A 26,950-nucleotide genomic window follows, 5' to 3' on the forward strand; every position below is an offset into this window, starting at 1 on the left:
TCTTTCCTTTCCCCCTCTGCTAGAAGTTCTGGGAAGTTCGGTGTTGCTTTCCCGAGGTCCAAGCCCCGAGGCAGGCGCCCAGCCGCTCTTCAGGGGACCTTGGGAGCTGCAACTTGAAGGAATCTCAGGCTGCGGAACCGATGTCAGGTATGAACGGCAAGCTGGGTGCAGGACCGGAGTCGGCCCCACGAGTGCCTCCTGTCTGGGCTTGGTGATTTGTTTGGGGTTCGGGTGCTTGTGCTGCCATTGGCCCGCGAGCCTCCAGAAGCCGGACCCTGGCTCCCGGAGCCCCAAGAGCAAGCTGGGTGGCTCTCCAGACTAGGAGAGCCGGGAGCTGTGCGTGTGAACGCCACGACTGAGAGATGCCGCCGGCACCCACGCGACCTGATTCACTTTGCCCAGCTGTAAGCTGAGCACGGAAACGGTTGTCGTGAACTTGTGAAGTGTGTGCCAGGGTTGAGTCTCTTTCCATGGCAGTTGCCTTTTGGGCTTCTGTGTTGTTTCCGCTAGAGGTGTCTCTGCTCTGCCCCTGCTTGGTAGCCTTCTTAGCACTCTGGGCTGGAGTTGACACGTGTTTGGAATCCACCTTGTGGAATCTCCTTCCCAGAGCACAAGATTCACGAGATACTCTTTCCGCCAACTCTTCTCAAATCACTTGGTTCTGTTGGAAGGTTTAGACCCTCTTTCAGGAGGGGACCGCATCTGGCCTGAGGATTAAGCCGAAGCCTAGTAATCAGAGGGGGCATGAGACTGTGGTTTGGGCTGGAGGGATAAGTGTCACATCTGAAAGTGTCTCTCTACGTACTACATCCCTAATCCTATTCTCACTGATTGATTCAACCTCTTCCCACTCTCATTTCTAGTATGGGATCCCTCAGACTTAATCCAGATGTCTCATCAGTGGATTTCCTGACTCTACTTGTAACATGTTAAGTTTTTCCTGGCCGTTCAGGAAGTGTTGATCTAGAAACTTTGGACTTCTATGAAAAATATATAGAAAAAAGTTGGAGGTAGTGTATATTGCTCAAGGATATATGATGCATACATGTAACCTGTCCTAAAGTTTTAGCTAGTGTTACCCGTTTTGTCAAAATCTGCTCAAAGAAGTATTATTTTACATAGAAAATTCTTTTTGGCATTTGAAGTCAGTGAATCATAAACAGTCCTTTAAAATATCATATAGATACAGATTGATCCTATTTTCATCCTCTTCACGTCCTATGGCTTCTGCAACTTTAAAATTTAGGGATATTCTCCACTATATTTGTTTCTGAGAAACAGCAATTTCTCCATATACTAATGAGGCTATTTTACATTACTTAAAATGAGAGAGACTGCTTAAACATGCATTCCCAAACACTTGATAGATCATTTAATGATATAGAAAATTAAATTAATATATAATCTAATAATATAATTTAAACGCAATTCTACATAATTGTGCAAAGAAACAAATGATCAGTGGATAACAGCATTTCCTGTGTAAGAAACCAACCAACAAGTACCAAACAATTCTCATACCTATTTAAGTTTTATGGATCTACATTTTGGGGAGCCCTCAACTTGCTATTTTGTGTTAATATTGTTTAAATCACATATAAGACTTTAATCTTCTAATTCCTTCCCTGAGGATGGTTGATTGGAATTGTGTCTCTCCTATGACCCAGTATTTTATGTTCATCTTATTAGGCCCTGTACCTTCAGCATTATGGCCAAGGTTCTTCATATGACTGTTCAGGAAAGTGAGTATAACTGACATAATATCTTTAGTGATGTCCATTTGGCCAAAGTAGCTTAAATGGCAAATTGCAAGTCCTTGCATAAGGGTGCTCTGAGTATTTGGATACAAGGAAATGTGCCATTTCACAACCATTACTGAAACATTATACCACTAGAAACATGCATTGCATATGTGTTTTCTGTATAACCTTTGTGAAAAATGCTGAGCTATGCTATACATGATTTCCCTGGTGTGTGAATATGGAAATGAATGAGTTGGAGTACAAATGCCCAGTGGAGTGCTATTATCCTTTTGCATTAAAAGAAAAAATAGTTCATGCATTCCTAAGTATATTTCAGTAAACACTAGTTTTAATGAAATGTGGTATGTTTTTCTTAAAATTATTTTTGTGGGATGTTAATTTTTTTAGTACTACATGTATATTAACCTAGAAATGAATTGCTTTTATACTATATATCTACCAGTTAATAGACTATGGCTTCATCTTTAGTGGAGTGTTTGATTAATGCACTACTTCAGACATAAATGATACTTGTTTTCCCATAAGAAGGCTTTATGCTTTTCCGGCCCATGTGTAATGTTTTAAGCAGGATAATCTGGGGCAAAATCACACAGGTTCTTTCTTGACTACCTCATTTGCCTTGTCTCCCAGCCATGCTTCCAGAATCTTCTGTCCATTGTCAACAGCAAGAAAGAATGAAAGGATCTCTGGTGAGTTGCTTTTGATTTCTCTGTTTTACATTGCATTTTGTGAACCTAATAGTGGACAAGATTGAAAAACAGAAAAAACAGATTCAACTTCAGGAACATGCTCCTGAATCAGATAAAGATGGCTTGTAGGTTTTGCACATTATAAATCTGACATTCTGGCTAAAATGAGTACAGATTTGCTTCAGTTTGTTTCTAGTTTTTCTGATGTTGGAAGAAGTAGTCAAACTTGTTAAGGGATTCACTGACACAGAGGAGGTGACTTCTCATGGAAGCAACTGGTCAGAAATCACATCCCCATGAATAACATTAAACTGTCCTAATGAAATTTTACTATACTTGCTGAAAACTGTTGTCACTTATACCTTCAACTATTGAAGAGTACTGAGTAAGATATATGTACTTAAATTACTAGTTCTCCAACTGCTTCATAGGCTTTTTCTACTTGAAACTTAGGCTATATTTCACCATATAGTCTATATCCTTTCTAGAAATCCCTCCATGTTTATCAAAGAATTCCTGACTAGATTTTTTTTCTGAATTTTGTCTATTCATTTTGTGTTTCTTGCTCTCTAGCTTTCTTTCTCTCTTCTCTTTCATTTCATCTTTTTTTCTCTCTCTTTCTCATTGTTTCTCAGACCCTCCTCCCTCCATTTGTCTCTTGCTTTTTTCCTTGCTTCAAATGCTGTATCTGGGAGGCAGTATTTCTATTTTCTTTGTTTTTTTGTCCATTGTAGGGCTTGAAGTCTTGGGCCTGGGTACTGTCTCTCAGCTCTTCAGCTCAAGACGAGTACTCTACCACTTGAGTCACAGTGCCTTGTCCAGTTTTGTGGTTCCTTATTAGAACTATGCGTCTAACGGACTTCTCTGTCTGAGGTGGCTTTGAACCATGATCCTAAGATCTCAGCCTCCTCAGTAGCTAGGATTCCAGGCATGAGTCACCAGTGCCCAACTAGAACTATGTTTTCTTACTGATCACTTTTCCTTTATTGACATGACTCTTAGAAATAACATGTTTTTACCCATTATAAAGGAAACTTGTTGCGAAATGTAAGCCGAGGTACTTCTATGAAGAGTCCAGAGCTAAAGAAAATTAGTAAAACACAAAAACACAGACAGAGAGGTAGGGAGGAAGCAGGGGTCCTAAAGTTCACTGCCAGTTGTGCCCCGAATTCCTTCAACTAAGCATCTTTATTTGGGTTCACACAAGGAAGATTACCATGAGTACATCCAAAAAAAAAAGTTAAAAATCTCTATTAATATTACATTTAGAGCCAAACAGAGTTTGTGAGAGACGTTTCCTGTGTTATTCTTTTTTGTGTGTGTGAAAATACTGTACAGAGGGGTTACAATTACATGGGCAAAATAATGGGTACATTTCTTATCAAGCATTATAGCCTCCTCCTTTGTTTCCCCTTCCCATCCTCTCCCCACCCATGTTTACCACATTTTCTTGATCTATAATCTACTGAGGGGCATCAGGGTTGGTTCCATATCCTATCTATGGTGAATAAGGCTGCAAGAAACATAGTCGTGAGGGTAGTTTTAGTGTGGTCTTGTTTGTGAACATTTGGGTAAATGCCCAAAAGTGGGATTGCTGGGTCATAGGGGAGCTCTATGTGGAGTTCTTTGAGGAACCTCCATACTGCTTTCCAAAGTGGTTGAACAAGTTTACACTCTCACCACCAATGCAGTAATGTTCCCTTCTGTCCACATCCCCTCCAGCATCTGTTGTTATTAGAGTTCTTGATTTTAGCCATTCTAACTAGGGTGAGGTGCTATCTCAATGTTGTTTTGATTTGGACTTCTTTTTTGGCTAGAGAAGAGGAGCATTTCTTCTTGATTTGCATTTCTTTTATGGCTAGAGAATTTGAGCATTTCTTCATGTGTCTATTGGCCATCCTTCTTTCCTCTTCAGAGAAGTTTCTCTTTAAGTCTTTAGCCCACTTATTTATTGGGCAGTTGTTTCTATGAAGATTTGTGGTTGGGGGATTTAATTTTTTGAGCTCCAGGTATATTTTAGATATGAGACTCTTGTCCATTGTATGGCTAGTGAAGGTCTTCTCCCAATCCGTGTGCTTTAAATTGATCTTGCTAGCTATGGCCTTTGCCATGCAGAAGTGCTGCAATTTCATGCAATCCCATTTATCCAACCTTTCTATGATTTGTTTTGTTTCTGGATTTCTATTAATAAAATTTTGGCCTCTGCCAAGGAGACCTAGGGTTTCTCCTATTCCATCCTGTAGTGTTTACAGAGTGTCTGCCTTGACGCTGAGGTCTTTGATTCATTTGGAGTTGCTTCTGGTGCAGGGTAATATATAAGGATCTAGCTTTAGTTTTCTACAAGTAGTTAACCAATTTTGCCAGCACCATTTACTGAAGAGGCTGTCTTTCCTCCTTTTTTTTTTTTTTTTTTTTTTTTGCTCCCTTATTCAAGATTAGATGGCTATAGGTCTGTCGGTTCATTTCTGGATTTCCAATCTATTCCATTGGTCCTGAAATCTGTTCTTGTGCCAGTAACAAGCTGTTGTGATTACTATAGCTTTGTAGAGGGGTTTGAAATTTGGTATTGTTATTCCTCCAGCTGTGTTCTTTCTGTTGAGGATCATTTTTGCTATTCGGGGTGTTTTATTGTTGCATACGAATTTTTGGATTGCCTCTTCTATTTCCTTGAAGAATGAGGTTGGAATATTGATTGGTATCACATTGAATTTGTAGATCGCCTCGGGAAGTATTTCCATTTTCACCATGTTGATCTTTCCAATCCAGGAGCATGGGAGTTTTTGCCACTTTCTAAGTTCTGTTTTGATTTCCTTTTTGAAGTTTTTAAAGTTTTCATCATAGAGGTCCTTCATTTCTTTGGTTAAGTTAATTCCTAGGTATTTTATTTTTGGAAGGCTATTATGAATAGAGTTGCTTTCCTAAATTCAGCCACACTTTTCTCATTGTTGGCATACAGAAAAGCCACTGATTTTGGGGGGTTAATTTTATACCCTGCTAGTTTGCCAAAGTTTTGAATCAACTTGAGTAATTTGGGAGTGTAGTCTGTGGGATTCTTTAAATATAAGATCATGTCATCTGCAAAGAGGGAGAGTTTTATTTCTTCATTCCCTATTTGGATCCCCTTTATGTCTGCATCTTGTCTTATTGCTGTAGCTAGGCATTCTAATACTAGATTGAAGAGAAGTGGAGAGAGTAGACATCCTTGTCTTGTTCCTGTGTTAAGAAGAAATGGCTGTAGTTTTTCACCATTAAGTATAATGCTGGCTGTAGGTTCGTCATATACACCCTTTATTGTATTGAGGAATGTTCCATGGATTCCTAATTTTTACAGAAACTTCATCATAAAGGGGTGTTGGATCTTGTCAAATGCTTTTTCTGCATCTATTGAGATAACCATGTGGTTCTTATTCTTGCTCCTGTTGATGTGATGAATAATATTAATTGATTTGCATATATTGAACCAGCTTTGCATCCCTGAAAGGAGTCCTGTTTGATTGTGTTGTATGATTTTTTGGATGAATTGTTGAAGTCGATTGGCCAAAATTTTGTTCAGAAGTTTTGAATCAATGTTCATCAAAGAACTGGGTTTATAGTTCTCTTTCTTTGATGAGTCCCTGCCTGGTTTTGAGATGAGGGTTATGATGGCTTCATAGGATGAGTTCGGTAGTGAACATTCTCTTTCAATTTCATTGAAGAGTTGGAGGGGTATTGGTGTGAGCTCTGCTTAGAAGGCCTTATAGAATTCTGCTGTAAAATCATCTGGTCCTGGACTTTTCTTAGATGTTTCTATTTTAATGCTTGTTATGGGCCTGTTTAGATGGTTTAACTCATCTTGGTTTAGTTTCCGCAAGTCAATATTTGCTAGGAAAAGGTCCATTTCTGCCAAGTTCTCAAACTTATCTTAAATGTTTAAGAAGTATTCCTTTGTAATGTTCTGAATCTTGGTTGTTTCTGTGGTGGTTTCCATTCTCATCTCAGTTTATTTATTTGGGTGTGTTCTCTTCTTTTTCTGAGAAGATTTGCTAAGTGTCTGTCAATTTTGTTAATTTTTTCGAAGAACCAACTCTTTGTTTTGTTGATTCTTTCTATAGTTTGTTTAGATTGTAATTCATGTAATTCTGATTTAATTTTAATTATTTCTTTCTGTCTACTGGGTTGGGGTTCATCTTGCTGCTCTTTTTCAAGGAGGCTCAGATGTCTCATTAAATTGTTGATTTCAGATCTCTGCAATTTGTTGATGTAGGAACTCAGATCTATAAACTTGCCCCTGAGTACTGCCTTTGCTGTGTCCCAGAGGAGCTGGTAATTTGTGTGTTCATTTTGGTTGAATATCATGACCATTTGAATGTCCTTTCTAATCTCTTCCATGACCCACTCGTGATTCAGCAGTGTGTTGTTCTGCCTCCATGTATTACAGGACTTTCTTTGGTGGCTTTTGGCGTTGAATTCTAATTTTATTCCGTTCTGGTCTGAGAGAATGCAAGGTATTACTTCAATGTTTCTGAAATTGGACAAGTTTGCTTTGTGGCCTAAAACGTGGTCTATTTTGGAAAATGTTCTATGTGCTTCTGAGGAAAACGTGTTTCTGATGCTGCTGTGTGAAATATTTGGTAGATGTCTGTTAAATCTAGTTGATCTATGCAGTTGTTAGGATCTGAGGTTTCTCTGTTGAGTTTTTGCCGAGTTGATCTATCCAGTGGGGAAAGTGGTGTGTTAAAGTCCCCAACAATTAATGTCTTTGGATCTATGTGGGATTTGAGGGAAAGTAATATTTCTTGGATAAATTTGGGTGCTCCGTTGTTTGGTGAATAGATATTTAGAATTGTAATATCCTCCTGAAGGAGAGATCCCTTAATTAGTATGTAGCGACCTTCTTTATCTCTTCTCACAAATTTTATCTTGAAGTCTATTTTACCTGGTATTAGGTTTGCAACTCCCGCCTGTTTATGGGGGCCATTTCCTTCTTGTATGTGAATAGGCCTATCTTTTTGCATGTTTGGGAAGTTAGATCTATCATATTTCTTGGATTTGTCTTGGATGGTTGTATGTTCTTTCTCTGTAATATCTAGGTTGTCTTCAATCCCTAAGATTTGATCTTCTGAATGGTCTAACCTACTGTCAAGATTTATCTACTTTGTTTTTTTATTTCTTTTCCTTCTAATTGGTCAGCTTTGATGGCTTCAAATTCTTTGTTGGAACTTTGTTTTAGATCTTGTATGAACCACTTGACTTCCTTAATTTGGTATTCAGTGTTTATTCTCAAATCACTTAGTTGATTGGTTATGGTTTACTTGGGCTCCCATTCCTTCTGTTTGGTTCCATTCAGCATTCCCTTTGTGGTCTCCCTGACTTCTTTCAGATCTCTGTTAATGGATTCCATGAATGCCTTTAGTGATCTTTGTGTATGCTCATCCTTGTCTCTCAATTCCTGTATTACTCTCTGCTTAGCTTCCTCATGTTCACGCAATTCCTGTAGTTCTCCTTGAGTGTTCTCAGCCTGCTCACGCCATTCCTCACTTTCTCTTTGACTGATCTCTGCCTGCTCATGGATTCCTTTATTTCTCTTTGAGTGTTCTCAAGGTGCTCATGCAATTCCTGTATCAATTTTTGAGTAGCTTCCTCACGCTCATGATATTCTTGTATTCACCTTTGGTTTGCCTCCTCTCTCTCCGTATCATGCTCACAGAGTCCTTTGCAGGTTTTCATTCTTTTCATTTACAATGTTTACAAGCAGTGTTTGTAGAGCTATTTGGGAACTCCCCTCTGGATTATTCATTATCTGTTCTGTCAGCTGATTATCCTTAGTGGGAGTTGAGATGCCTGGACTTGCCATTTTTCTTGTGTTTTTCCGGCTTGCTCTGCCCATTAGGGATGAAAGTAATACCAGTTTTATGCTAGAACACTATCTTAAGGCCAGCATCATCCAAAGTCTGTAGTTGCACAGTCAAAATTCTGCAGATACAATCTAGTTCAACAGATATACTATTCAACATCAAACAACTGTGTATTTGGGCTATGAACCACAAAGAAGAATTTGACAAACCAGAAATTATTAGGTTTATTGAGAGATGTGGGTAAAAATAGGAATAGAGGGATGTGGAAAGGCAGAGGGAGAATTAACTAAGTCCTAATCTCAAAGCGGGAAATAGATTGGATAGAATGAAAGTAGAGAGGGCTTAAAAAAGGAGAAAGAAAGAAACAAAGAGATAAGAAAAAAATAGAAAAATAAATATTAAAAATTAAACAGTGCAACATTGAATTATGCAAATATAAAAACATAATTTCCAAGAAGAACGTGGATAGAATGAGAGAAGTGGAGGGCTAAAGAGACGTGAAAAATTAAAAATAAAAATGCTTAAAATATTATATAGGCATAAAGAGTACTGCTATTAAAGAATTCAAGTCTAAGAGGTTTGGAATTCAGTAATAAATTTCTGGATTAAGTTGTACACAATGGGGAATTAGGTCTAATAATCAACTAAGGGTATATCAGGATGAGCAGAACAGCAATTGTCACGCAAAGAAGAATGAAAGAGAAGAAAAGGTGAAAAGAATGTGAATGAAAGAAAAAAAAGGATCAAAAGGTCAGGAGAGCTAAAAAAAAATTTTTTTTTAAAGAAAAAAAAAGCACATACACATATACCCCTAAAATAAAAATTATAAGAGGAGGGAAAAAAAAGTTAATACAAAACAATTTTTTAAGTTAAAAATTAAAAAAAGTTTTAGACGAACTTTACAACTTTGGTGGGGGGGGAGGACTGGGTGAGGGAGTGGGGGGAGGCTCGGAAAGGATGGGAAGGGGAAACAAAGGAGGAAGCTGCAGTGCTTGATAAGAAATGTACTCATTATCTTGCCCATGTAGTTGTAACCCCTCTGTACAGTATTTTCACAATAAAAAAATAAAAATAGAGTTTTAGAAAAAAGAACTTTTATGAAAGGTACAAAAAAAGACTATTTGATTTTTTTTGGGGGGGGGGGAGTCTTATGGGAAGATCCCTTGTGTCCTTAACCAGTCTCTTGTTACAGTCTCTGATCCGCTTGCAGTATTTGATTTTCCTGTTGCTTGATTGGTTTCTTAGGTCAGTTTGTTTGGGCAGGCAGAAAAATGCTCTGCTTTACCCAGGAGTTTGTGATCCTTCTCCCAGGGTAATTTAATGGGAGGGAGATCTGCTTTGAGTATCACAAAAGATGGAGTTGGCTGTTTTCTCTAGTTTGGAGATGCTATGTAGAGGCTAGGTTCTGGATAGAGTTGAGGCCTTTCAGCAAACAGTAGCTTTTCCCTGAGGGGCTAGCTTCTGAGAGATTCACAGAGCCCAACCTGGAGCCATTCTCAGGGTTTATGTTTACTGAATTTCAATTGATTGTCAAGGCTGCTATAGGGAGGGGCAGCCTCTGTCTCTGTTTACCCAGTGAAGAAAGCCACTCCTGGGGCTGGGGCCGGGCCCTGGCTGGGTGACTTCCCCTTAGGTGGAGCTGAGCCTAGCAGGTCAGGTTAGGTTCCTGTGACCTGCTAAATGACTCTTGTTTTCTTCCAAGGCCTGAGTTAGAGCTAGCTGCTCAGCCAGGCCTTTGTCACTATCAAAGATGGAGATCTCTGGTAGTGGGGGGAGGGGTAGCCTTCCCTTCTCTGCTCCCTGAGATGGACTGAGGATTTCAGGCTTCTACTCACACTGGAGTCTTGGTTCCTGAGTCTTCTCTGGTCTGCTAACTTCAGGATGAAGATGTCTGCTCCTTTTCAGTTCTTGCTGGTGTTGAGTAGAATTGACTCACACACCACATATGGGGCCTTTGTTGCAGGTATGATGGCTACGGCCTCCGCTACCACCCCAGTCACTGCTGCTTGCAAGTGCTCAGATCTGTCTCCTTGCCTGGATTTTCCCTCTCTGACCTAACTCTCTGTACTGTGATGGCACACCTGGTGTGATTCTTTGGCTTAGGACTGTTCACTGAAACACTACAAGTGCTTTCCATGCGAAACCTTGTTTAGCCTCCAACTTCTCCGCCATCTTCCTGGAACTTCCATCAGTTCCTTTTTAATGAAGTAACATCATGAACTATGATATCAAATTCATTTTTGAAATTTCAGGTTGATATTGTTAAGCATGAATCACTATTATTTACATATTGATAAGACTTCATTCTTGTCTTACAATATTTGTATTTGTGTCAATAAATTTCAAAACTTGAGCCTCACACATGCAGAGCAAAGACTTCACACCAATCCACCATCCTCATCTGTCTCATAGGAGACAGGTATTTTTTTTTTTTTTTTTTTGATGCTTATTTTTTTTTTTAATTTTATTTTATTTTATTTGAGAACATACTGTACAGAGGGGTTACAATTACATGGGCAGGATAATGCATACATTTCTTACCAAGCATTGCAGCCTCCTCCTTTGTTTACCCTTCACCTCCCTTCCCAGCCTCCCCCCTCCCTCCCACCCAATCATACCCCCCCACCCCCCCCCCCACCGACATTGTAAAGCTGGTTTTGACATGACATTTTGTACTTCTCATTGTTGCAACAGGTCCACCTGAATCCTTAAACGACTTGTTTGTCCCCATCTCCTCCACATGTTATACTGACATCAAATATAGTGAAAGCGGGGGTTACACTGTGGGGGAGGGACATACAAAGCAACAAAGAAATAATCTTATAAATGCGTTAGAAACACATGCATGAAAGAAACAAAAACATTAAAATACATATTTGAGGTTTCGTTTTCCTAACATCACATTATCTGACTTTTTCCGCTTGACTCATACCTATACTAGATATTGCAAATAAGGGAAACCATGGGACCTATGTTTCTTTGGGCCTGGCTTACTTCACTTAATATAATTTTTTCCAAGTCTTTCCATTTCCTAACAAATGGGGAAATGTCATTCTTTCTGATAGAGGCATAGAATTCCATTGTGTATATATACCACATCTTCTTGATCCATTCATCTACTGAGGGGCATCTGGGTTGGTTCCATGTCTTAGCTATGGTAAATAATGCTGCAATAAACATAGTTGTGCTGGTAGCTTTAGTGTGGCCTTGTTTGTGATCATTTGGGTAAATGCCCAAAAGTGGGATTGCTGGGTCATTGGGGAGCTCTATGTGGAGTCTTTTGAGGAACCTCCATACTGCTTTCCAAAGTGGTTGAACAAGTTTACATTCCCACCAACAATGAAGTAAGGTTCCTTTCTGTCCACATCCCCTCCAGCATCTGTTGTTGTTAGAGTTCTTGATTTTTGCTGTTCTAACTGGAGTGGGTGATATCTCAATGTTGTTTTGATTTGCATTTCTTTTATGGCTAGGGATGTTGAACATTTCTTCATGTGTCTATTGGCCATCCTTCTTTCTTCTTCAGAGAAGCTTCTCTTTAAGTCTTTCGCCCACTTACTTATTGGGCAGTTGTTTCTTTGAGGATTTGTTGTTGGGTGGTTTAATTTTTTGAGTTCCAAGTATATTTTAGATATGAGACCCTTGTCCGTTGTATGGCTAGTAAAGATCTTCTCCCAGTCCGTGGGCTTTCTATTGATCTTGTTAGCTATGTCCTTTGCCCTGCAGAAGCTCTGCAACCTTATACAATCCCATTTGTCCAGCCTTTCTTTGATTTGTTGTGTTTCCGGGTCTCTATTCAGAAAATTTCGGCCTGAGCCAAGGAGACCCAGGGTTTCTCCTATTCCATCCTGTAATGTTTTCAGAGTGTCTGCTTTGACTTCAAGGTCTTTGATCCATTTGGAGTTGATTCTGGTGCAGGGTGATATATAAGGATCTAGCTTTAGTTTTCTACATGTAGTTAACCAGTTTTGCCAGCACCATTTACTGAAGAGGCTGGGAGACAGGTATTTTTATAATATGTTGAATGTTATTTTTGTGTGTGCTTGGCCTACAGTGCTTGAGAGCTGTCCAGAGATTTTTTTTTTTTTTGCTCAAGACTAGTGCTCTACTCGATAAGTCATAGCTCAACATTCACCTTTTTTGTTTGTCTTGTGTCCTTTCATAATCAACTGGAGATATGAGTCGCCTAGGCTTTTCTAATAGAAATAATTTGGAAGTATTATCCTTGGATCCTAGCCTCCGGAGTAGTTAGGATGAGAGGCATGAGTCACCAGCACCTGGCTGACTGAACATTGTAAAAAATATCTTGAATATGTTATTTACCACATACAGAAACACACACAGACATATTTATGTATATACATACACACACACACACACACGCACACACACACACAAATATATATATATATATATATATATATATATATATATATATGATAGTGTCCAGAGGGATTGCAGTTATATGAGCAAGGTAATGAGTCCATTTCTTATAGAGCATTTGTTTCCCCCTCCTTTGTTTTTCCCCTACCATCATGTTACTCCCCACCTCCACAAGTCTTACCACCCCACCCATGTTGTAAACTTCCTTTTCAACATAGTTCCTTGTACAAGTCATTGTTACAATGGGCCATCCTATATTCTTATATCAGCATTTTATTATTTCCGTTCCCCTCCTCAATTAGAAAAATGTATATACAAGATGCAAGACCCCAGAATCAAAGACAGTGACAACAAGGTTTATGTCATGGCAGAAGAACATACAAAGAAACAAAAAAAAACATAAAGTACATTATAAGCCCATCAAAAAGAACAGCAAGAAAAATAAAATCTCTTGTGTCCCTGTCTTGGGCTTCATTTCACTTAGCATCAGCTTATATGGTCATGTATACGTAGCTTTTAACCTCTTCTGCTTGTCCTAGACATAGATTAGTTTTTGCATATAAGGGAAACTATGATTTCCCTTACATTTAATTAGCGTATATTTGTTGAACAAAGGAGGTTCATTGTGCTATTTCCATTATGTATGTGAATGCACACTCATACTCTTCCTTTAACAACCAATGTGGGGGAAGGCCAAGACCCGCGGTGAAGTCATCGCCTAAGGGTCTGGGCCACTGAAAGGGTAAGGTGTGCAAAATGGTTGTGAGTGGGTGGCTTGGGGGAGGAGGTGAATAGCAGATGAATTTGTTTGAGGCGGGGAGGGGGCACAGCCTATATATAAGCTGCTTGTTCCCATTAGCTGGGGTGGAGATTGAGATGGCAGAGAAAAGGACAGTAAGAGGAGCCTATTGCAGCAGATCAGGGCCTGTGGAGAAGCCTGGAGCCTCTGGTGAGGTGTCTGGAGAGGAAAGTGGCAAGGCTTGAGGCCTGCAAAGAGGCCTGTGGAGTGGAGAGGCCCGCAGAGAAGGAGGAAGGAAGCAAAAGGAAAAGCCTCCCCATTTGCAGCATTGGAGCTTTGGAGACTTTCAGATTGACTAATAGGAGGTTTGCAGTCCAACTAGTAAGGTCAGAGCTGCCCATTGGAGGCTTGGAGGTTGAGCCTGCTCTTGGTTCTGGGTACCCAGCCATGCACAAAGTAGTCGCAGGCCCCCTTTCTGGTGTAAGTAGTGTAAAGAGCGTTCCTTTGTCACCTTTAACTGTGTTTTGATGGATTTTCAAGACATTCCTTTCCTCATCTCCTTTCTCAAAACAATATGAACACATTCCTTTGTTCCATTTGCACAAACATATGTAAGGTTTGTTTTCTTCGAAGGCCTGAGTTGGAGCTAGCAGCTCAGCCAGGCCTTTGTCAGTATCAAATATGGAGATCTCTGGTAGTGGGGGGTAGGGGTGGCCTTCCCTCCTCTGCTCCCTGAGAAGGAGTGAGGAGGTCAGGTTTCTACTCACACTGGAGTCTTGGTTCCTGGGTCATCTCTGGTCTGCGCACTGCAAGATGGAGATGTCTGCTCCTTGTCAGTTCTTACTGGTGTTGAGTAGAATCTGCATGTCCACTGCAACTGGCGCCTTTGTCTCAGACTCTCTGTTTTGCAGGTATCGTGGCTAAGGCCTCCGCCTCCACTGCTGCAGCACCAGCTGCTGGCTAATGCTCAGATCTGTCTCCTTGCTTGGATTTTCCCTCTCTGGCCTAACTCTCTGTACTGTGATGGCACACTTGGTGTGATTCTCTGGCTTAGGACTGTTCACTGGAGCACTAAAACTGCTTTGTATGCGAGAGCTGTTTTAGCCTCCACGTTCTCCTCTGCCATCTTCCCAGAACTCTCCTCCACACTTCTATTTTTTTTACAAGGTTTTTATTGTGAAAATACTGTACAGAGTGGTTACAGTACATAATAAGTATTTCTTATGAAGCATTACCTCCTCCTTTTCTGTGTTATACTTTTGAGATAGGAGACTGCTTCTCAGAATATTCTAGGCATGAAGTCCATCTTACCTAGCCTTCAAGGTCAACAGCATCCAAAGTTCATTCAGCTCCAATCTTTCTAGCCCTGAGGCAGGGGGTTGGCACTCCAGTCTCTTAACCAGCTCCAGAGTTGTCTGTTTTAAGTTTTCCAAGGCCAGCTCTCAGTGTACTAAGTGCAGTGTGGGTGGAGTTCAACCTCTCAAACCTTTTCCACTTTCAGCTCAGCTTCAGCATTCCCTACAGATAATTAAAACCTTCTACCTATCAATTCACAGCAAAAAAAATTGATGAGCCTGATCCTATTGTGTTTATCTGATCTAACTTCATTTGATGTGGTAGTGTAGTTTTATATTTTCTTCTTGCTCCATTTGAATATTTTCATTCACTGCCAGTATAAGATAGAACCTGGTTTTTATAATAAACAATACAGTGTCCAGGTTATTTTAGATTTGAAATATCACTGGTAGCAAAACGTGACCAAGATCTGCTCAGTGATAGACTTTGATCTCTGAGGAACTCGCTACTAGATAATATATTTGGCAAAATATCCTTGGGAAGCTACCTAGAGAACTGATTCAATAATATGAAATACACTTGAAAAATAGTCAGTGAAAAGATATACAAAAACTAAAAATAAGATGCACAGATTAGAGTAATTTGCATTTTTGTTCAGGCTCCGGTGGCCCACACCTCTCATTCTAGCTACTCAGAGGCTGAGAGCTGAGGATCCTGGTTCAAAGCCAGCCTGGACAGGAAAGTCCATGAGACACTTATCTCCAATAAACCACTCAGGACACCGGAAGTGGCACAGTGGCTCAAGTGGTAGAGCATTAGCCTTTAGTTGAAGACCTGAGGGACAGTGCCCAAGCCTAGAGTTCAAGCCACACAACCGACAAAAAAAAAAAAAAAAGAATACTTTGCATTTTTGGTCTATGTGTGTTTGTTATTAATGCTATTTGTAGTTGTATGTTTCCAGCTAAAATGTGGCTTAAAAGTTTAATTGTTATTTCAACTGGAAAAATAAACACATGGCACTTATATCTCTGATCCAATTCAGAGAGTCTAAAATTTGATTTTTCCATATTCCTTTTTTCAAACAATTTATTTTATTATTAGGTTGAAGTGCTTGTACAAAGAAGTTGCCATTCTACAAAACAATATGTGAATAGAAGATGTCTGACAACATTATCACCCATTGCTCCTAACCACCCCTTCTCTAACTTTTCTTTTTTTGTTGTTTAAATTGAGAGTAAGTGATTATATAAATTTCACATATGTCACAGTATTGTGGGACAGAGATGCTTAGTTGAAGTCAAAAACACATTTTCACCTTAAGAAGGCAAATTGTCATTGTCATGGTCTATAAAGTTTGTGAATTTTATGAGCTTGGTCAATACAAATCATTCCCTATTCCTTTTGAAGACAGGTCTTGATATGTAGTCCAGCATGCTCTTGAAATTGTTATGGAACCTAGCCTGGCTGGTCATCCTTTTTGAATTTCCCAAATTCAGGGTGCATAGGTATGTTCCATCCTGTGTGGCTACATTAACCATTTTCAATTCAGAGTTCACTGATAGTTCATATGGCTGCATTGTTGTGCAGCCATCTCTTCCATCCATGTACAGCATGTTTCATTTTCCATGTATGAAGCTGTATAATCATTAATAGGCAGCTCCTTTTCCTCTCTACCCCAGTCTCTGGAACCATCTTACTTTTTGGCTCTATGACTTTGTTGATCCTTGAAAGCTCAGTAAGGGAAATCATACCATGGCTGTGCTTTTATGACTGCTGTATTTTACTTAGCTTAATGTATTCAAAGATCAACCTGCTGTAAAATGTAGCAAAATTGTCTTCCTTTTCAATGTCTTTATCTATTCTTTTACCTGTGTCTGTCGTTTGGTTCTTGTCAGTATTTGCTGTGAAGTGATTCTCTAATACTACTTCTCATCCCTGCTTTCTCTTCTGCTGGGTACAAATCTAGAAATAGAAGTGCTGGACCATATTCCTATGTAATTCTGTATTTAGTTCTTTTTAGCGCTGTCCATACCATTTTTGATTGTTTTACATTTCTGTCAGACATGCACCAAGGTTCAAATTGAATTCACATCCTTCCCAGCCTTTGTTAGACTTTGGAAGGATATTTGTTGTTTTTATTTAAAACTCTGTCCATAGTAACATATATAGAGTAGTTATTTCTGTAGAATTTTGATTTGAATTCTTCTCTTGACTATTGATACTGAGCTTTGTATATTTCAATGAATTATTTGTAGATTATTCTAAAAGTGTCTTCAATCGTTTTCCCCATTTTAAAATCAGATTTTGTGTATGGCAATTTGTTGTACAATTTTGCTTCATATTTTAGAAATCATTCCAATTGTTAGTGATCTTTGGAAATATTTTCACTCATTCCATGCTTTTGCTTCTTTGTTGATCATGCCTTTTGATGGACTTAATCTTGTTTGGTTTTACATCAGGACTTTTTGTGTCCTATCCAAGTAGTAACTGTCAAGTCTAATGTCATGAAGCTTTCCTGCCCTCCACTCTTCTCCTCCTCCTTTCCCTTTCCCTCTTTTTCCCTCTCCTCCCCTCCTCTCTTGTCCTTTCTTCTTCCTTCTTTTCCCTGCCCTTTTGTTCCCCTTCTCTCGGCCCTCCACTCATTCTCTTTTCTCTTTATGTGTCAGATGAGGACTTGCTGTGTTGCCACAATTGGTGTCTATCTTAGAAACTCATGTGCCACATCTACTTTAGCCTCCACCATGCTTTTGTTGTGTAGTGCTGGAGCTTGAACTCCAGGTCTGCTTCCTCAGTCACTGTTGGTGCTGTCACTTGAGCCAGCTCCCACCTGTTGTCTAAATGCTTAATTAGAGTTGTCTACCCCGGCTGGCTTCCAGACCTCAGATCCTTCACAGCTGGGGAAGGAGAACAGTCTTGTGCCTGAAGCCCTGGTTTGTTTTATTTTTCTTGTCTGGAACATTTAACATTAACAACTAAGTATATACTACAATGAAACAAGATGATCATGTAGAACTAATGTTCAACTTAAACTCAAATACTTCAGTTTCAAATTAAGTGTTGCATTTTATTTCTAATAATTGTAGTGTTCTTTTAACTATGGGAGATTTTGTTCACTCAGCAAATGGATTATGCTAGCACAACTCCATGTAGCAATAGTTTTATAATTAATTTACTGTTTTTATACAGAGAGATAAAATTCCATGAGTCAGGTAATAAGTACATTCCTTCTCTTTCAGAGTGTTCCATTCCCTTACTCACCCTCAATCACTCTCTTCCATCTCTACTTATGTGTTGTTCTATAGTTTACTCAGGGCCAGCACACTTTCCTTGAACTTCTTCTGCTCAAGTCTAGCACTCTACCACCTGAGTCACATCTCCATTTCTAGTTTTTCTGTTCACATGGCACTGATGAATTGAACCCGTGCATGCTAGACAAGCACTCTGGAGTAAGCCACATTCCCAGCCCTAAATCTAGTCCCCTCTTTTTTGGTACAATTAATTCTTTGAACTGAGGCCTTCCGATTTGCCTGGTAATTGCAATATTTATTGATGCATATGAGTATTCTACATACATTTCTTTTAATAAAGTGATGAGTTTATATATTGGATCTTCATGCATTGTGATTCATATGGTGCTATAAGTTTTATTTCAACAAACTATTACAGATATTACATAAAATAGATGACCAATATATTCCTTTATACTTACGTACACATTTACCATTTTAGTTTCTTTGTCCTATGTGTATATGTATGTGGACTCCTTTTGCTCTTCTCTTGAAGCACTTCTCTTGTAACACTCTTATAATTCAGATGTGTAATTAATCAATTCTCTTTCCCTGATGGTATCTTCAATCTACATTTTTAGAAGAGATCCTCTGCCCAGTGGATTGTGAATTGAATGTTATTTTCTTTCAATTCTTCACATATATATTTCCCTTTTGTGTGTTAGTCAGCATTCACCTCTGGTATTGGCAAGCATGGCTGGCTTAGCCATTCATCATTTGTAATAGGGTTCCGTGTGGGAGTCCAAAACCTCTCCTCTTAGCCTCTGCACACAAATTAGCACTCTTCTTTCCTTCCAACTTGTAAATTTTCTTCTGTATTTTTAGATCACATCCCTCTTCTAATTTTTCTCTGTCTTGCTTGTCGTGGTCCTTTTTTTCATTTTTTGTCATCTTGAATGTTCCTTAAGCCTCTATCCATCCTCCATCCTTCCATGAAGGCATATTTAAATGAAAATATAGTCAGGGAACATTGTATGCCCCTCACAACTATATTGTGGATTGTAGAAGGTAGGCCAAGTTCACAAAACTTCCTTCTAGCAGTTCTATTTTACATAGGAAAGAAATATCAGGGTATCTATGACCATACTTCAGTATTTAACACTTAAAGTACAAAATAGTTAACATAGGATATTTATATATGGGAAGTAAATCAGATCTTATAAGGGCCAATCCATCATTAGCTACGTTCTTAAGTACTGTTACTGCCTTTAACATTTGTGTGGACACTTACTTTTCATGAATCAATAATGTGCTATGTATTCTATGTGATGTCCTAAATGTGTTGTGATTGCTTATGACATACCATGTGTGTGTGTGTGTGTGTGTGTGTGTGTGTGTGTGTGTGTGTGTGTTGGTTGGTTGGTTGGTTGGTTGGTTGGTTGTGAGGTTTGATTTCTGGACCTGAGCACTGTCCCTGAATTCTTCCCCTCAAGGCTAGTGCTATACCACATGAGCCATAGCACCAGTTCTGCTTTTCTCCTGGTGATTAATTGGGGATGAGTCCCACAGACCTTCCTGACTTGGGCTAATTACTTGATTCAAATGTGCCATTACAGAAGCTGGTGTCATTTGATGATGTGGCTGTGGACTTCAGCTGGGAGGAGTGGCAAGACCTGGATCATGCTCAGAGGACCCTGCATAGAGATGTAATGCTGGAGACCTACAGCAACCTCTTGTCCTTAGGTGAGCAAAAGTCATTTGAACATGCGAGATCAAAGGCTGTTTTCTTTTCTAAGTAGTCATATAAATATTTATGTTGTTTCAGTAGAGGATTCTAGTCCGTGGGAATATAAAATTCCTGTCCATTTTTTCCACTTGATTATGTAACTGGAGACAATTTTATTCCCTGTCTTCAAGAAACCCAACCAGCACTTGGACCCAAGATCTAAACTGCATTCCACTAATAGAAAGAAGACTGTCTTCCTAAACTTGCGATGATTTTTGTAGGTGCAAATATAGTCTAGAATAGAAAGTACCTCACTATTTGAGGTATGATCTGAAAATCACTAGTTGAAAGTGGTTATTTGTAATCAACCCTGATCCTGGGTGCAGTGGCTAACACCTGTAATCTTAGCTTCTCTGGAGGCTGAAATGTGAGGATTTTGGTTTGAAGCCAGCAACTGCAGAAAAGTGACCATGAGGCTTTTATCTCCAAATCCCCTCACAAATGTAGCTGGGACTGAAACTAGCAGAATGCTAGCTTTGAGCGAAAGAGCTGAGTTCAAGCCACCCAATTGGCAAAATAAGTTGAAAGCTGGGGAATATCAACCAGGAAGTTGGTAAGAAATGAGAAACAAGGTTTAGGAGCAACTTTGTGAACATGATGTCTAAGACCTTACAGTAATGATGACCCAGCATACCAATAGTTCTTCTCTACTTGTTAATAACAGGACACTGTGTTCCTAAGCCTAAATTGATTGCCAAGCTGGAGCAAGGTGCAGAACCATGGATAAGAGAAGCCTCAGACAAGAATCTCACAGGTGAGATAAAGCATCTTGCATGGTGGTTTTGTAGCCAGAGTCCACTTGGTAAGTTTAATGAGCTGTACTGAGCAATAATGTTCCTAGTTCCCTGAGTCATGTGTGGCAGAGAACTAGGTGATCCTTTGTCTCAAGGACAGGACAATCAAGAACTTACATGGAGACAAACTGATTTCGGTGTCCTAGTATAGTTAAAGTGAGCAATTTTCTTTTTCTTTGTAGAAATCATTCTTAAACAGAAAAAGGAAATGAGAAATGTAGAAAATGAGGTCTCATTTTCATTGAAACAAGGCCTATGCAGGTATGAGGAAATAAGGAGTATGCCAGGACTGCTATCCTGTGATGAGGGAGATTGCTTCTTGGTGATGGTGGAAGTGAGTGAGATTCAGAAGCAAAGCTTTTGGTTCATAGGGGATGACTACCTGGGTGGTGAGCTGCAGTACCTTTGGTCTTTAATGGTTGTGAAGGAGCAGGAGTGTTAGAAAAGGAAATTTGATGAGAATTTGACTAAGGGTGAGGGAAACCAATTTTAACAATGCTACCAATCCCTAAAGTAATTCTTAGTGAGAAGTTAGAACTGAAGAGATGGAGGTATAAATCCTTACTCTCAGGAACCTTCCATGCTTAGCGGAAAGGCCAAGGGATGTAGGGATGTATCAAACACCCTAATGGTCCCTAAATCTAGACAGTATTTCTGTTCCTCACCTAATGGTTGAGAAGCAAAGCAGCAAAATATATAAATTATTTCCACAAATTAAAAGAAAAATAATAGCTATTCCCTTATGACCAAACCTCGAGGGTATTAAAGACAAATGTTTAGTACTCAGCTTATAACTAATAGTGTGTAGTTGAATCATTTGAGTAATTAATTCCTTGAGAAAAACAGAAAAAAACTGAAACAGGAAAACATTATTTACCATTGTAAAATGTCAGTACTACTTTCTTAACTAATACATTACAGAGAAAAGCTTATATTCTGCATCAAAGAGTTCCTGCTTTGATCTTATAAATCTCATAAGTTAGGATGCACGGAAATGCCTTTACTGTTACATTAAGGAATCTTGAGGTCTCATTTCTGTTTTTCTCTGTCTTTCTATATCTCATTGTAGATATCCAAGAAAAGGAGTACAGGACTAAGACCTGTCAGCAGAGTCCCTACGATTGTCTGTCTGAAGTGGGAGTCATGAATACTAACACAGGGGAGAAAAATGTGAAATTAATAACAACTTTTAATTTGAGATCAAAACCTAAATCAGAGCTGATTAGGAATAATAGGAACTCCTTAGGAATAAGGACAGAGGAGTTCATGCAGTGTCAGAACATGCTTCTCCATGGCGAGCCTGACGGTATATGTGCTGCTTACAGTCCTGGAGTATCTCCTGTACTTAAAGAATCTAACCAATATGGACATTCTGTCACCAGGAAGACACACCTTACTGTCCATCAGAGAACACACACAGGAGAGAAACCTTATGAATGTAACCTGTGTGGAAAGTCTTTCACTCGGAAGGCACAGCTTACTGTCCATCAGCTAACACACACAGGAGAGAAACCTTATGAATGTAATGTGTGTGGAAAGTCTTTCACTCGGAAGGCACAGCTTACTGTCCATCAGCTAACACACACAGGAGAGAAACCTTATGAATGTAATGTGTGTGGAAAGTCTTTCAGCCAGAAGGTACAACTTACTGTCCATCAGACAACACACACAAGAGAGAAACCTTATGAATGTAACGTGTGTGGAAAGTCTTTCATCCGGCAGGGAAACCTTACTTTTCATCAGAAAATTCACACAAGAAAGTCACTTTATGAATGTAACAAATGTGGAAACTCTTTTCACTTGAAGGCATATCTTACTGTCCATCAGAGAACACACACAGATGAGAAACCTTATGAATGTAACAAATGTGGGAAGTCTTTCACCCAGAAGAAAACCCTTAATGTCCATCAGACAACACACACAGGAGAGAAACCTTATGAATGTAACCTGTGTGGAAAGTCTTTCACTCAGAAGGCACAGCTTACTGTCCATCAGCTAACACACACAGGAGAGAAACCTTATGAATGTAATGTGTGTGGAAAGTCTTTCAGCCGGAAGACACACCTTACTGTCCATCTGACAACACACACAGGAGAGAAACCTTATGAATGTAATGTGTGTGGAAAGTCTTTCAGCCGGAAGACACACCTTACTGTCCATCTGACGACACACACAGGAGAGAAACCTTATGAATGTAATGTGTGTGGAAAGTCTTTCAGCCGGAAGACAACCCTTAATGTCCATCTGACAACACACACAGGAGAGAAACCTTATGAATGTAACCTGTGTGGAAAGTCTTTCACTCGGAAGGCACAGGTTACTGTCCATCAGCTAACACACACAGGAGAGAAACCTTATGAATGTAGTGTGTGTGGAAAGTCTTTCAGCCAGAAGGCACACCTTACTGTCCATCTGACAACACACACAGGAGAGAAACCTTATGAATGTAACCTGTGTGGAAAGTCATTCAGCCTGAAGTCATACCTCACTGTCCATCAGAGAACACACACAGGAGAGAAGCCTTTTGAATGTATCCAGTGTGGGAAGTCTTTCACCCAGAAGGCAAACCTTACTGCTCACGAGAGAACACACACAGGTGAGAAACCTTATGAATGTAACCTGTGTGGAAAGTCTTTCATGCGGAAGTCAAAACTTACATATCATCACCGAATACACATAGGAGATAAACCTTACGAATGTAATGTGTGTGGAAAGTCTTTCATCCAGAAGGCACACCTTACTGTCCATCAGACAACACACACAAGAGAGAAACCTTATGAATGTAATGTGTGTGGAAAGTCTTTCATCCGGAAGGCAAACCTTACTTTTCATCAGAAAATTCACACAAGAAAGACACTTTATGAATGTAACAAGTGTGGAAAATCTTTTCACTTGAAGGCATACCTTACTGTCCATCAGAGAACACACACAGGAGAGAAACCTTATGAATGTAACAAATGTGGGAAGTCTTTCACCCAGAAGACAACCCTTAATGTCCATCAGACAACACACACAGGAGAGAAACCATACAAATGTAATATATGTGGAAAGTCTTTCACCCAGAAGGCACAAATTAAAATCCATCAGACAACACACACAGGAGAGAAACCTTATCAATGTGATGTGTGTAGAAAGTCTTTCACCCAGAAAGGAAACCTTAGGATCCATCAGACAACACATACAGGAGAGAGACCTTATGAATGTAGCACGTGTGGAAAGGCTTTCGCCCGGAAAACATACCTTACTATCCATGAGACAATACATGCAGGAGAGAAACCTTATGAATGTAATGTGTGTAGAAAGTCTTTCACCATGAAGTCACAACTTACTGCCCATCAGGCAACACATACAGGAGAGAGACCTTATGAATGTAGGAGGTGTGGAAAGTCTTTCACCAAGAAAATCGGCCTTACTTTCCATGAGAGAAAACACACGGGAGAAAAACCTTATGGATGTAGCTGGTGTGGAAAGTCTTTCATGCAGAAGTCGATCCTTAAATCACATCAGATAATACACACAGGAGAGAAACCTTATGAATGTATGGAGTGTGGAAAGTCTTTCAGGTGGAAGGCAGCCCTTAACATCCATCAGATAATGCACACAGGAGAGAAACCTTATGAATGTAACAGCTGTGGAAAGTCTTTCACCAGGAAGGTATACCTTACTGACCATCAGAGAACACACACAGGAGAGAAACCTTTTGAATGTGACCTGTGTGGAAAGTCATTCAGCCACAGGGGAAACCTTACTGTCCATCGGAGAACACACAGGAGTAAAACTTTAGGAATGTAACAGCTGTGGAAAGAGTTTCACACAGAAGTCAACCCTTATTTTTCATCAGAGAGCACAACACAGGAGAGAAGCCTTATGAATGCAACAAATGTGGAAAGAACCGTCCACAGGAGGCCACAGCCTAGCATATAAGAAAATTCACCCAAATGATAAATCTCTAGAATGTAACAAGTAAGGAAAGTCTTTCATTTGGAAGAGAAGTCAGTTTGCAATAGAGAACAACCCACACAGGATACAAACCTTATCAAGGTAGAAATGTGGAATTCTTCAACCAGAAGGCACAGCTCAGGGTACATCATTGAACACACACACACATGAGAAATCATAGCAATGTAAAACATGTAGAAAGTTTTTCAAAAATGTTCTCAGTACTCTGTCATTCTTCCCTGAATGTCCATCTTCTAAAATTTCTCAAGTTCCATTTCTAACATTCTCTATTGGGAGATCTACAAGAAGATGATTATGTCTAATTTCCTGTTTCATGAAATTCTAGGATGGTATTTACCTTTTTCCTTTTTCTTTGCTGTTAGTTTCATTTGAACTCATGGCCCTTTACTTCCCTTTGGCTTTTATTCTCAAGCTTAGCACTCTACCTTTTGTGCCACATCTCTAATTTTGAGGTTGTTGTATTTAGTATCATGACTCCTATCATTGGGAAGCAGTCTACTTTCTTGAAAGGTGTTTACAAAACTTATGTAAGTAAAACTGAAATGTTATAAATTAGGAAAATAAGTAGTTTCATAGAATCTATAAAGAAATTGAGTGATTTAATGGAATTTTGTAACATTTGAAAATGAGAAATATTTGAGAATTATGGATGAGTAATAAAGTTGATTTAGTAAATACTTATATGTGGTGAAATTCAATAAAAGTGACATAGAGTCCATTCAGATTTTATGTGGAAAGCAATTTTCAAATTTTTCTGTAAACCTAGAATACCTTCTATAACATCAGTCTCTTCCACCCCTGGAAATGAACAGTTCTATAATTTTTATAGAGCTGGTAGAATTTGTCATATATTCATATAGTCTTTCACAACAGAATAGACAAAATACATACTTTAAGGGATAGAGGTATGGCTTAGTTTTTAGAGCATTAGCAAGTGAGCAAAAGTATCATGTACTGGCTTTGAGTCCCCATTCTTGGAGCTTAAAAAAAAGAATATACACTTAACATTCCACAATCCCATGTGTAAAAACAGAATTCAGAAGCCCCACATGAACATGTCTCCATAGCAACAGCTTATGAGGATTTTAGAGACATACTTGAGAATGTCCCAATGATTCATGAATGTGAACCTCTTGGCTTTGAGTGACAGATTACAAGGGAAGGCATGCATCAGCAGGTCACCGGGTGATTACGTTGTTTGTGTGTGTGTGTGTATGCATATCTATGTATGTAAATATACATATATGTCACTACAAATTCATCCAGTCACCTGAATCCATCCATAACCCTCCATAGCACTATTCATTTTGTCAGATCTTTTCCACAATCATTGGCTCTACTAACCAGCTTATCTCAGGTGCAGTCATGGTGCAACAGAACACAGACCCATATCAGGACCTAAATACAGGCACATAAAGGAGGAAACTCCTTTACTGTATGATCAAGTCCTCAAGGGATAGCAGTAAGGTTATTTAAATTATTTGGAATTCAAAACCCAAGAAATGAAGACTTACAAAGAAGAGGAATAAAGGGAAAGTAATTTCATTGATTGAAAATAAAAGCAGGGCTGGGAAGATGGCTCAGTGGTAGAGCGCTTGCCTTACATGCATGAGGCCCTGGGTTTGATTCCCCAGCACCATATAAGCAAAAAGGAAAAAGCCAGAAGTGGCGCTGTGGTTCAAGTGGTAGAGCACTAGCCTTGAGCTAAAGAGCTGAGGGACAGCGCCCAGGCCCAGAGTTCAGTCCCCACGACCGGATCCAAAAAAAATAAAAATAGCCTCCTTGCCACGCCTACTCTGGGGGAGTCTGCTTATCATGGAACACCAGCTTTTAGATCTGAGAGTGGGACTCCCCAGAAGTCTACCTCAGAGAATGGGCCTCACAGAAGCCTACCTCTGAGAATGGGACTTCACAGAAGTCTACCTCAGAGAATGGGCTTAACAGAAGCCTACCTCTGAGAATGGGACTTCACAGAAGTCTACCTCAGAGAATGGGGCTTCAAAGAGGCCTACCTCCCAAAAAGGCTGGCAAGCCCCTGGGAAAGATGTGTTCCTGTTTTTCTTTTTTTCGCTGTATAGGAGTGCCTATTAATCTTTTACTGCTCCTGTTGCTTGCTCTACTTACTCATGCTCAACTTTCCCTTATTCAGGGCTCTTTCTTGGAAGTGTTGACGACTCCAACAACTGATGAGTGTCCTGAGAATATGACTAACTCACCAGAGTTAAGTGCTACCCTGAAAGCCCCTCTTATGGAGGCTATTAGACAAGTCATAAGCAAGTATAAAAGTATTGGTGGTTTCATGACATCACTTCAGCAGAAGGAATTGTTTGTAAGAAATTTACAAGAAGCTGTAGGCACTGCTAGAGCAGAGTGTATGGCTATTGGAGACTTCCCTTTAATCCTGGAGCATATACAATAGACTCATATAGATATCCTGTAGATAAGAAAGATGTAGAAGGATATTTAGACAAAAAGCTAAATA

At 39.5% G+C, this 26,950-nt stretch overlaps 1 protein-coding gene across 2 annotated transcripts; it reads left to right on the forward strand.

Annotated features, from left to right (window-relative positions):
• LOC122099539 (zinc finger protein 420-like) lies at positions 1 to 25,197 on the forward strand. 2 transcript variants are annotated; one of them, XM_042670083.1, is made up of 5 exons: positions 1 to 147; positions 2,394 to 2,452; positions 19,545 to 19,671; positions 20,379 to 20,468; positions 21,578 to 25,197. In XM_042670083.1, exons 1-5 carry the CDS (start codon positions 141 to 143, stop codon positions 24,298 to 24,300), a joined length of 3,006 nt encoding a protein of 1,001 aa, XP_042526017.1. In that variant the 5' UTR covers positions 1 to 140; the 3' UTR covers positions 24,301 to 25,197. The 2 variants fall into 2 exon arrangements, with proteins under 2 accessions (XP_042526017.1, XP_042526019.1); XM_042670085.1 differs by lacking the exons at positions 1 to 147; positions 19,545 to 19,671 and having other exon boundaries at positions 2,422 to 2,452.
• Positions 25,198 to 26,950: the final 1,753 nt, after the last annotated feature.

This window comes from Dipodomys spectabilis, unplaced genomic scaffold (genome assembly GCF_019054845.1).
Source record: "Dipodomys spectabilis isolate Male_0828 unplaced genomic scaffold, ASM1905484v1 ptg000517l, whole genome shotgun sequence".
NCBI classification, from domain to species: domain Eukaryota; kingdom Metazoa; phylum Chordata; class Mammalia; order Rodentia; family Heteromyidae; genus Dipodomys; species Dipodomys spectabilis.